At 41.8% G+C, this 12,383-nt stretch overlaps 1 protein-coding gene and 1 pseudogene across 1 annotated transcript; both read right to left on the bottom strand.

Annotated features, from left to right (window-relative positions):
- Window positions 1-316: 316 nt before the first annotated feature.
- Window positions 317-6,917, bottom strand: LOC148554997 (uncharacterized; annotated as a pseudogene).
- A 2,651-nt stretch (window positions 6,918-9,568) lies between these two features.
- Window positions 9,569-10,451, bottom strand: LOC148554996 (uncharacterized). The gene is made up of 2 exons (XM_088490571.1): window positions 10,112-10,451; window positions 9,569-9,936 (listed from the first exon to the last, which is right to left on the bottom strand). The coding sequence occupies exons 1-2, from the start codon at window positions 10,449-10,451 to the stop codon at window positions 9,569-9,571; spliced, it is 708 nt and encodes a 235-aa protein (XP_088346697.1).
- Window positions 10,452-12,383: the final 1,932 nt, after the last annotated feature.

Raw genomic sequence — 12,383 nt, 5'->3', positions numbered from 1 at the left:
AACCCTTATCCAAAAAGGGTATTTATTTTTTAACTTAAACCCTTATTAAAAAAGAATATTTTAAATGTTTTGTTTACGGCCTTATAAGGCCAAAAGCAAATTGTTCAGAACATCACCACCAACACAAATAAAGAAGTTTAAAAAAGGGGACCCACAGGCCGGGCCCCCAAAATAGCCAACAAATTACTTTTTAGGAAGAAGAGTAGACGGATCACCACCACCAGAGTCAGGAAGAACGCCGCCAGGACCAGGAAGAGAGGCATCCATAGGAGACGAAGAGGAAGTCGGAGGAACTGTAGAAGAATTCGGAGCGTCCTTAGGGCGAGGAGGGGACTCTATAATTCTCTGCCCCCGAGTCTTCAATTCTGACTCGGAAATAATCTCGGGGACAGAGGGATCCACAATGGCACCATCAATGACAACTTTATCAGGATCTAAAGGGGAAAGGTCCAGGCCAGGAGCAATGACTCCGACCTGCTCCCTAAAGATCCTCCAAGCCTCCTCAGCCCCATCAGCAATAGAGTCCTCCAACTCGGTATAGGCCCTCTGAGAATTCAGCAGCTCATTTTTCACAGACACAAGATCGTTGAATAAACTTTGGTAGCTGTCCTGTGCTGTCTTCCTCAAGCCCACCTCCATGTTGCACTGGGCTTGCAATTTCCTCTCCTTCTCCCGGAGGCTATCCCTCTCCTCCTTCAACTTGGCGACTTCCTCCTTCAACTCCCTCTCCTGCTCTTGATATAAAAGAAGCCTTCCTTCCAGCTCCTCGACCCTCGAGGTCATCCCTAAAGAGCTGAGAGGAGCCTTCTCAAAAATATCTAAGAGTTTGCCACAAACCCCCGCCGCCTTGAGGCTCTCCTCAACCAGAGTGGTAAGGTGGCGCCGAACAGAAACATCATCCATGCTTATACGAGCATGGGGATAGATGTTCTTTCGGACGAATGCAAGAGCATCCGCCTTAACCTCACCAGAAGAGCCAGATTCTAAAGTCTTGCGCTTCTTCTTCTCTGGCTCAGGAGAAGATCGGGCGGAGGGGGTGGCTGAGAGAAAGCTGAAGAAGAAATCAGAATGGGCTGAGAGGGAGTCCCAACGTTTCGAGGGGGAGGAGGAGGAGAAATAACCGCCCTGGCGCCACCAGTCCTGGCGCGAGACCTTGCTTTAGCCTCCTGGACTCTTTGGTAAGACTCTTGAGCGTTTGTCTTCGCTATCTCTGAAAAAACAATAGATAAAAGATTAAGACAAGTCGAAAAGGTCAATCAGACAAGTCGGTAATCTAACAAACAAATAAAAGCTACCTAGCTGTGCCTGGACAAAGGTCGGGGACCCCTGGAGAAACTTTTTAGTGTCCAAATATGGGGCCCTCCCCACACTTCTCGGAGGAACCCCACAATGGCTACTTCTACCTCGTCCAGGTCGTCCAGACCATATTTCTCGCAGGGGGAGGCCTCCAGCCAGTATAAAGAAAATCGGGGAGAAGAATTATCATCCAGAAAAAAGGGGTGGTGACCCTCTACAGCTTGAACTTTGAAAAAATAATTTTTAAAGTCATGGAAGGATTCGTCAAAAAGGGTAAAAACTCTCCGACCCTGTATAGCTCGGAAAGATACCCACTGTTGCTTATTGTTCAGCCCACTGAAGGGTTTGGTCATGTGAAAGAGATAGAAAAAAAATCTTCAAAGAGGTCGGGAACTCCAAAGTTTGGCTAATAAATTGATAAATTTTCAAAAAACCCCAAGAGTTGGGGTAAAGCTGGGTAGGGGCAACTCGACAGTGATGCAAAACAGACATCTCAAAGTTTGAAAAAGGAAGAAAAACACCCAAACGGGTGATCATACATTCATACATAAAGAAAAAATGAGGGGCCGCCTCATTGGCCCTCCCAAAGCAAACCCGGTCTTCAGGACCCGGGACTACCAACTCATACTTCGGCTCGTCCTCCTCGGAAGTACAAATTCTGTGGTGAGTACGAAGGTGGGTGATAAAATCAGTATCGACCGAGGGTTCCTCCCCTAGGACCGTGAGATCAACCCACTGGGAAAGGACATCTACGGAAGCCATTTCTTTTTTCTTAAAAAGGTAACAAAAACCTACAAAGGAAAAAAAGAAAAGGAAAATAAAAAACACGGTCTCTAAAGGGAGGGAATACGGAACTAAAGTCTACAAATCAACCTATCTACAAAATAAAGGCATGCAAATAGAAAAGCAAGTTCCAAAAAGAACTAACCTTTATCTGGAAATGAGGGTTGGAGGAAACGAAAGCCTTCGAAGATACAAGAATACAGCACGAACGAATGAAGGAAAAATTTGAAAAATCGCAGAAACGAAACAATGAAAGAGAGGGAAAGTATTTATAAGTACGTTAGGGGCACTATGGTAAAAACGGGGCAGTCATTAATGAAAATGCACCGTTACCAAGACCATCAATCCCTACGCACATCCCTAACGGACACGACGCTTGATTAGACGTAACTGCCAGAACCAAAAGGTCACGAAAAGTCACGTCGGTTTCAGAGCATCACGTCGGTCCTCCAACAAGTCGGTTACAACCCCGAGTAGTATACTCGAACCCAAATCTTAAAGAGAAATTGGGCTCGAGTAGGGGCACTGTTCATACCCTGGCCCAACGATTAAGGCCCAGGATCCAAGTAAAAAGGCCCAACCCAAAGGGTTGACCTCACCTTTCACCAGATCAACCACTACGAAATCGGTACTCGTCACGACTTGCTCTAAAGAAGTCAGGAACGAAGGTTAGTTGGCAGATAATCACTCATTTGAATGAGTAACTGCCCCTAGAATCTCTCTAACCACTTCCACGAGCCATATCTTAACTTCCCTAAGATAAAGGGACGGTTAACACCCTAGAAAAGTGGCACTACTCCAACGGTGGTTATTGGTTCACCACTATAAAATACACTGACACCCCTTAGGTATCTCTAAGTCCCAATACTCTCTAGACCTGCTAACACTCTTGCTGACTTAGGCATCGGAGTGTCTTTGCAGGTACCACCCCCTACTCTTTCGCACGCGCAAGTCGGACGGAGGGCACCGAGTTGCAGATCCACTTGGGATCCTCCTCCTCCATACGTTTGGGCCAACCAACGCCGTCCAGCCCATTAATCTCCGGTTACCCATCGTAACATTATTATTATTATTATTATTATTATTATTATTATTATTATTATTATTATTATTATTATTATTAAATGAGGAGTAACCCCAAGAAGAAGAGTTATAACACTATCTTAATATATTTATTTTTCAAAAATAATCCAGCTACAAAAAATAATTACTCGGCCCAAATAACGCAAGTCTTTATCCATTTATTTGATTTTTGTTATCTTCCCAACGTTTTTTATTATGTTCCAATGAGTAACAACATAAGCCCACCTCTTAACAAAAATCATTGGATTCAACACCCAAAAATCCAATAACTTAATTATCACCACATTATAATTACTGCTAACCTAATCTTGCATCAATCAACATTAGGCTGGCCCATAACACCTGCACTACCTGAACTTCTATCAGGACCTGTTTTTTCTAATCAAAACCACTCTAACACGTCTCCATCAGAGGATATCCACCTCTTTTCCTCACATGCTGAAAAAATTTATCATCCTCACCATAGCACTGCTTTTTAAATAAAAATAATATTTTTATAATATATAAAAATAAAATCCTATAATTTATCATCTAATGATTAAAATAAAATATCTTCACATGATGACAATTATAAAATTTTCATTGGAATAACCACTTTTATAGTTTTGCCAACTATCATTTTTTATTTTTTTTATATATAGTTATTTTTATTTTATTTTTTAACCATCCTTTTTCACCTTTCTGTCTTATCATTTATACATGCAAGATTATTTTCATTTTATTCCTTAGCTATCTTTTTTTATTCTTTCCACGCTCATTATCCTTATCTTCAACAAATAAGGTAAATTTTTCTTCTGCCATAATTTCATTATACTCACATTTTATTTGTTGCCGCCCCCCTTGGATTATATGACGTTCTGCGTCTGTTATTAAGAAATATTAATTAATTAATAGTTTTTGTAATGATATAAATTTATAAATTTAAAATTTAAAAATTATATCATAAAATGTGAATTTTAACTTATAATAATATTATAATAATATTAATCATATTATTTTGAGGTTAAGAATAAATACGATATCAACAAATAAAAAAATTTTAATGAAGATAAATTTCTATAAATAATACTATTAATGAGAAATTGTTCTATTTTAAAGGCAAATACTAATTTTTTTTTACGAATTTTTTAATTCGACAGGTAGATAACTAATTCATCACGTATTATTAAAGTTTGTCATTGACTAATAAATTGTTACACACATAATGCAGGATTCAAATTCCAAATACTTACTTAAGCGGATGAATAAAATGATCACTCAACTAATCAAAATTGATGGAGACAAATACTAATAATTTTATTTAATATTTTTAAGTTATAAAATATTTATAATAATTATTATTATATATATTATTTATTTATTTTTTTAATAAAAAACTTTATATAATTTTATATATTATCTTGTGTAGGACACAGAAACATACACTAGTTAAAAAATTAAAATAGATTTTACCGTGTACCACTCATCAAGAGAAATACGTATTTGAACTAAGATGAAATATTATGATACACTTCAAGTAAAATATGTATTTGAGCTAAAATAAAATTAGTTGATATGTTTTGACTTGTTCTAAAGGCTAGCTGCTTAGCTCTAATTCAACATGCCAACAAGTTTTGATATGTATTTGAATGTCTTCACAAGCTTGTCAATGCCATTTTTTTTGTTAGGAATATGATCAATTTGTCCACTATGTCATACATGCTTTGGAAAGAAATAATGGTGGCACACGCATACATACACGTAATGAAATTTATCTAGAGATCAAATTTTATCAAGTAAATCAAAACTTAATACTTCTACAATTAAATTAATATTATATTTATATTTATATGTTATAATGCACTTTTGTATTTTATGCACTTCATTGTTATTTTTGTTTAATTTTTTAAACATGTTTGCTTTTTATTATTATAGTTTATAATTATTAAACATTATCAATTATGTGTATATATATCTAATATTATGTGTAATTAATATAATAATATGTTCTAATTTAAAATTCTATAATATAAAAATTATTAAAATAATAATATTAAAAATTTAATTTAATCTTTATTCTTTTGATAATTTCACATCTAAAAATAATTTTGGTAATTGTTATTCAAATAATATTTTATCAATTATAATTACTTTTCAATCAAAGTATATAATTATTTTATTTGTATTTTCGATTATACTTCCTTGGCTTGTCTTTATTTTTTTTTTTTTCTAAAGTTAGGAGTAAAATTCGAATTGAAAACCTCTAAGTAAGGATGGTTTGAACTATAGTTCGTTAACTTTGACTTGTTTTATTTTGTATCTTAGCTTTCCTGTAAATTAATCCCATAATTTTTAAAATTTTAAGATGAATTTTTTTATATAGACAAATTCGATATGAAAATTGGTTTGTCTAACGAAATCAAAGTTTTGGTATTTATTTAGTGATTAAAATTTGTTAACACTCACTCAAATTTTCTTTGAAATTAATTTGATGTATTACTCTATTTTTTAATTAGAAAATTACATTTTTTTAATAGTGATCAAAATTAAATTGATAATTGATAGATTAGTCGTTTATTGAGTGAGTCAATGGTCAAATTATTTGAATATTAATTAGAAATAATTAAATTAGATAAATATATAAAATTATAATAAAAAATTAAATTTAAATAATAAAGAATAAAAAATACTTTTCAATTGAATTTTGAAATTTCAAAGGAACGAAAATGAAATGAATTTTGGATGCAATTTTGTAATTTCTTGTCAAATTTTATTTAAAAATTTAATTAATTTGATAGTTCTTATAATTTATCAAATTTGTAAATATCTTTTTATATTTTAAAAGACGTAATTATGTTTTCATGCTTTATAAAAGGTTTTAAATAGGTATTTGTCATTCCAGAAGATAAAATAAACAAAATATTCTTAAGTATATAGTTGTAGAGGCTAAATTTAAAAAAAAATTGTTCGGTTGCTCGCTTCCTGAACGGGTCGGGTTCCTCAGTTGCATGGAAATATGAGAAACGGGTCACCTTTGCATGTCTGGATCTCCTTAGCCAATGGAGAGAGGATGGCCTTCAAGAAGTGTGGTTCCACCGAGCTGACGGTTTGGAGCTGACGGTTTGGAGAGGAGGGGGCCACCTACAAAAAAGGACTCCGACGCTTAAGTCAGTGTCCGTACGAAGGTGGCAGATAATGTGAGGGGTAGGTGACGTACCTCTGGGGAGGAGTAAAGCCTTCCCCATATATACTCTGCATTAGGGCGGGTCCCACAGGAGCAGACCCACCTTCCAGGAAGTTTCCCTCCTCCAGCTGGCTGGTTTCACGCAGATGGGGAGGTGGCGCGTGGGTTATCCCTTGGTTCAAGCATGGCTTGTTGTCGGGTCGGCGGCTTGTTCTAACCCAGACTCTTGCCTCGTTGGGCTGGGTCGGAACAGTGCCCCCAACACGCCAGCTACGTCGACGAGTGCCGTTGGTGGTGCATTCTCCTCAGTTTTTCTCTTGCTGGTTTCCCGTCTAATCGGTTGTTCGCAAGAGGGGCGTGACCCCTACGCGCAAGTGGCGCTCGTCCGCTTCTGGGGAGTGCCAATCGTCGCCTTGTTTCTCGCGCTGGGCATTTAATGCCTATTATGATGATTTAAAAGCTTAGGAAAAAGTCTGCTTTGCCCCTAACTTTCGCGCTTCCCAGTGCGGTTATCTTCCAGTTTTTTCCTTCTTTCCTCCACTCTTCCGACTTTTCCGCATTCCATTTCGCCATTTCCAAATCCCTCCTGCATTACTTTTCCTCATTTTCCCCTTCAGATTTTCTGGGTTCCACTGGGATTCGCTTATGGTTCGACTACATTTCTTCAGAACTCTTCAGCTTTCTTCGATGACTATCTTGTAAGTTATTGCAAATGGATGAGTGTTACTGTTGTTACTGTTACTGTTGCTTCTTTACTGTCATTTTGTTTCATTTTTGCAATCTTCGAGTTGTGCATATTTCCTTACTTGAATTGTGTCACCATTAGTTAGGCTCTAGGGGGGTTGCCATTAGATTTTCAGTTTTTAAACTTTGCGTAATTGTAAATAAGCTTACTGTAACACGTAGAGTTAGTTCCGGCTTCTCCGATTTCTCGAGCTCCAGAGCTTATTGACTAAGTGGTATCCCCACTGTAGGTATGGTTCAGCGTCCTGCAGCGAGAGTTCCCGTGGACCGCTATGCCTGGGTTACTTCGGATGTGAAGGATACCCCCTCCCAGATGACTTTGGAGGAGCTCCAAGAGTTTCGACAATCTGACCTGCTCTGCGGGGGTGGTCCCGAGGAGGAACGTTACCATGCATTCGTCCCCCAGAATGAAGAGTGGATATGTCATATGAATTTAAACACCCCCCGAGTTACCGACTGGATATGGCTATACAAGTCCATGTTCACCATCCTGAGAGTTCATATCCCCTTCTCCCCCTTCGAAATATCACTTCTTAACCGATGCGACGCGGCACCGTCGCAATTACATCCAAACAGTTGGGCTTCGGTCTGATGCTTTGAAATGGTTTGTGAGTATTTGGAGTTACTGGCCTTAGTAGAGGTCTTCTTGTGGTTCTTCATCTTAACGAACCCCTCAAAGGAAGGGAAAGCCAAGAAAGGGTACATGTCTTTCCGGGCGGCCCAGGGTAGATGGATCTTCGGGCTGTTCGAAGACTCCTTTCACGGATTCAAAGGAAAGTATTTCAAGGTGCGGTTTGCCAAAGGTCAGCATCCATTTTGGTTGACCTTGGAGGGGGACCGCCGTATCCCGACTTATTGGAGCTTCAGGGCTGGGGCTAACGCCTTCAAGAAAGTAACATACAAAGGGTTAACCCAAGAGAACAAAAACGTAGCCGACGTGTTGTTGGCTATCTTTGGAAAAAACAATGTCAATCCTCATATTTTAATGGGTAACCATGAGATGGGTTGGAGCAACATAGGTGAGTGGTCGGTTGGTCACCGTTTCGTTTTTCCACCATTTGATTTGCTTGCTTACTCGCTATCATGTTTTAACACTTTTTTTTCAGTGTCCATGGCTGCCGAACAGGTGGGACTTGATAATTTGATGTCCAAGTTTCTCCTTGGGGATGATGATGACAGCTCCACCACTTCCACTACCGATTTTCAGACCTCTCTTACTCCCGAGGGTTCAGAGGAGGTTGTTGGGACCAGCACTGGCGTGACTTCTCCAGCGGAAGAGGTTTTGGGGGAGGAGGTAGGTCCAGAAGTTGCCATTGTCGAGAATCTTAGGAAGAGGAAATTGACCTCCAGCCAGAAGGGGTTCTCACCGTCATGGAGAAGAATTTTGATGCTGGTCACTTCATCGATGCCCAGCTTTTGCCGGGAATTGAGGAGTTCTTCGACGGTGAGGACCTTGCCTCCCAGGCCAAATGGGTGTACTGTACCTTGCTCCAGACTGCTGCGATAGCGAGAAGGGCAGAGCCCATTTTGGCAGGTGCTCAGAACCTAGAGGGTAAACTCCAGGGGGTTGTTAAGTCTGTGGAGAAGCTGAAAACGGAGGTAGAGTCCTTGACAATCCAGCTCACTACCTCGGAGGGAAAGTTGAAAACTTCCGGCGAGATTGTGGCTAGGCTTACTGAGCGTGAGCTCACCCTAGAAGGCCAACTCAACACCGCAAGAGGCCGGGTGGCGGAGCTAGAGAAGGAGCTTGCTAGTTCTGTTGCATCAGCGGATGCTGCCAAGGCCGAAGTTGCCTCGTTGAAGAAGAAGAATTAGGAGACGGTAAAGGAAGCTAGGGATGCCATTATAGCTACTGACAAAGCGATCAAGGCCCAGGTGAAGCTCTTGGCTCTCGAGTTCGATGTATCTGCTTTTGGTGATTTCAAAACCATTAAGGATGGCAAGATTGTAGACCTCTCCAGGAAGTGAGTTGCAATGGCTAGTGGATTTTGTATTATTTCTTTCGCCGCTGTGGCTTTGTTTTATGTACTTTGAACACTTGTAATTTATTGTAAAACAATTTACCATTTTGTCGGATAACGACAACAAACGAAGCCGACTTATGGCTTTTATGTTTAAGCACTTGGATTGTGGCCTTTATTTTCGTAGCCGCTTAGTGTAGTGTTTACAATTTTGATGGTTCCCGGGGTGATCAGTCCCGAGATGCCGTAATCTTATCAAACTGGCCAGTTAACAAGGTAAAATAACCGAACGGTGCATTAAAGACAGTAAGTCGGAATTCAGAAAGAAATGATTAAAATTTAAACAAAGCGTAATTAGAGCATGCTAAGTCACGAATTAAACAAACGAGGTAAGTAAACAGTAACAAGTGAACACGAAACAAGACGGGTGTTACTAAATCAGGGTACCGGCTGGCTGCCGGGTCCACTTAGGCTTCTAAGAGTAGAATCTCTTTAAGTTCCCCACGTTCCACGTTCTGGGTACTTCTTTTCCGTCCAGTCATTCCAGCTTATAAGCTCCGTTGCCGACTACTTCCTTTATCCTGTACGGGCCTTCCCAGTTAGCCGCCAGTTTCCCTTCTCCGGGGGTCGGTAGGCCTACGTCATTGCGTCGTAGGACCAGATCGTTTAGTTCAAAACTCCTTTTTAGCACTTTGGCGTTGTACCGTAGGGCTATTCTCTGCTTCAACGTCGTCTCCGACAAGTGGGCCATCTCCCTAGTCTCGTCGACCAGATTCTTTTCCACAACTTCCTCGACTCCACCAAGGAGTAGCCGTGGGCTCGGCTCTCCCACCTCCACGGGAATCAATGCATCGACCCCGTAGGTAAGTCGGAAAGGGGTTTTCCCAGTGGGATTGTGGTGTTGTTCTATAGGAACATAAGACTGATGCGAGTTCGTCTACCCACGCTCCCTTCCTCTAGTCAAGCCGTTTTTTGAGGCCTTAGAGGATAACTTTGTTCGCGGCTTCAACTTGGCCATTGGTCTGTGGGTGCTCCACTGACGAGAACCTCTGTTTTATCCCTAGGCCCGTAAAGAACTCACCAAACTTTTTATCTGCAAACTGCATCCCATTTTCTGATATCATGACCTCTGGGATTCCGAATCTGGAGATTACTTGGCTCCACATGAACTTGCAGCAATTCGCTAACGATATGCTGGCCAGCGGCTCTGCCTCAACCCACTTTGTGTAGTAGTCAATGGCCACGATCAGGTATTTAACCTGCCCAAGCCCCACCGGGAAAGGTCCCAAAAGGTCAACATCCCATTGACTGAAAGGTCGGGAGGCCATTAGTAAACTTAGCTCGGCTCCCGGGATCCTATAGAAGTTGGCATTTTCTTGACACTTCTTGCACTTCTTGACGAACTCCTGGGATTCCGACATCATCGAGGGCTAAAAGTAACCGGCCCTAACGAGCTTCTGAGCCAAAGCCTTTCCACCGATATGGTGGCTGCAACACCCCTCATGGACTTACCTCAAGACATAGTTCGTCTGGTCGGGGCGTAGACACTTCAGCAAGGGTTGGTTCAGTCCTCTCTTGAATAGTTGGCCATGTATTATTACGTACATGGCTACCTCCCTCCTTATCACCTTTGCGGCCTTGTCTCCGTCAGGGAGCTTGCCGCTTTCCAGGAAATCGGTAATCGGATCGATCCACGAGGGAACGACGTCCGTTTGGGTCATGCACAAGGCAATTGTTGGTTCTTTCACTAGTCCTTGAATCAGGGACCGATTTCTCGTTCCCGGCTTTGTGCTAGCCAGCTTTGATAGGAGGTCGGCTTGTGTGTTCCTTTCTCTTGGGACATGCTGCACCACGACCTCATCGAACTCTTTGCTTAAACTTCTAACCCTTTCCAAGTATTTTTGTAATAGGGGGTCCCTGGCTTGATAGGTTCCATTGATTTGGGAGGTGACGACTTGAGAGTCGCTATTCACCTCCACTTTGGTCGCCCCGACCTCTTTCAATAAGAGCAGGCCACCAATGAGGGCCTCGTATTCTGCCTAGTTGTTAGAGATCGGGAAATCAAACTTGATAGACTGCTCGTATACCATTCCGGTCGGGCTTTCCAGGATTATCGCTGCCCCCCCCCCAAAACGTTTGGTTGGAAGCTCCGTCCAAATGGAGTTTCCACCGCGTGTTCGAGGTCTCGTGGGGATCTCCGGTTACTTCCACTAGGAAATCGGTCATTGCCTGGGCTTTAATTGCATGTCTGGGCTCGTATTGTAGATCATACTGAGACAACTCAACCGCCCAACTCATCATCCGTCCCGCCAGGTCGGTCTCTGTAAGACTTGGTGGATCGCTTGATCCGTCCTGACGGTCACTCGATGTCCCTGGAAGTATTGCCTCAATCTTCGAGAAGAGATTAGGAGCGCATAGGCCAATTTGCTGTACCTTAACTCCGCACCTTGCAGCACTTTGCTTATAAAGTAGACCGGCTGTTGGACCTTTCCTTCTTCTCGGACAAGGACGGCTGCCAAGGCTACGTCCATTACTGCTAGATACAGAAATAGTGTCTCGCCGGTCTTGGGCTTGCCAACGACTGGTGGCTTTGAGAGTATGCTTTTGAAGTGGTTGAAAGCCTCTTCGCAAGCTGGGGTCCATTCGAAGGCTATCCCTTTCTTCATGAGGTTGAAGAATGGGAAGGCTTTGGCCGACGACGCGCCAAGGAAATGGGATAGGACCGTAAGTCTTCTGGCCAATCTCTGCACGTCCTTTATACATCTTGGGCTCGTCATTCACAAAATAGCTTTGCATTTATCAGGGTTAGCTTCCATTCCCCTCTGCATTATCATGAAACCTAGGAACTTCCTGACCTCTAAGGCAAAAGCGCACTTGAGGGGGTTAAGCCTCATATTGTGCCATCGACTATGTGAAAACAATCTTCAGGCCGTCGACTAGGTCTTCCGATTGGCCGGTCTTTACCAGGATATCATCGACGTACACCTTTACCGATTTCCCAATTAGGTCGCTAAAGACCTTGCTCATCAGCCTTTGATAAGTCGCCCACGTGTTCTTCAACCCGAACGGCATTACCTTGTAGCAGTAAGTACCGCCCGACATTATGAACGTCGTCTTTTCCTCGTTGGGCCGGTGCATCAGTATCTGATTGTACCCAAAGTACGCGCCCATGAAGCTTAGAAAACGATAGCCTGCCATCGCGTCTACCAAGGCATCAATATTGGGTTGGGGAAAAGAGTCCTTAGGACATGCCTTGTTGAGGTCTGAGTAGTCCACACACATTCTACACTTCGCGTTGGCCTTTTTAACGAGGACTACGTTCGACAACCAGATCAAGTAATCTAGTTCCCTGA

This window comes from Arachis ipaensis, chromosome B6 (assembly GCF_059453495.1).
Source record: "Arachis ipaensis isolate K30076 ecotype BB chromosome B6, ASM5945349v1, whole genome shotgun sequence".
Classification (NCBI taxonomy): domain Eukaryota; kingdom Viridiplantae; phylum Streptophyta; class Magnoliopsida; order Fabales; family Fabaceae; genus Arachis; species Arachis ipaensis.
Note: the sequence above shows the minus strand (reverse complement) of the source record. Positions and strands in the feature narration are given on the sequence as shown.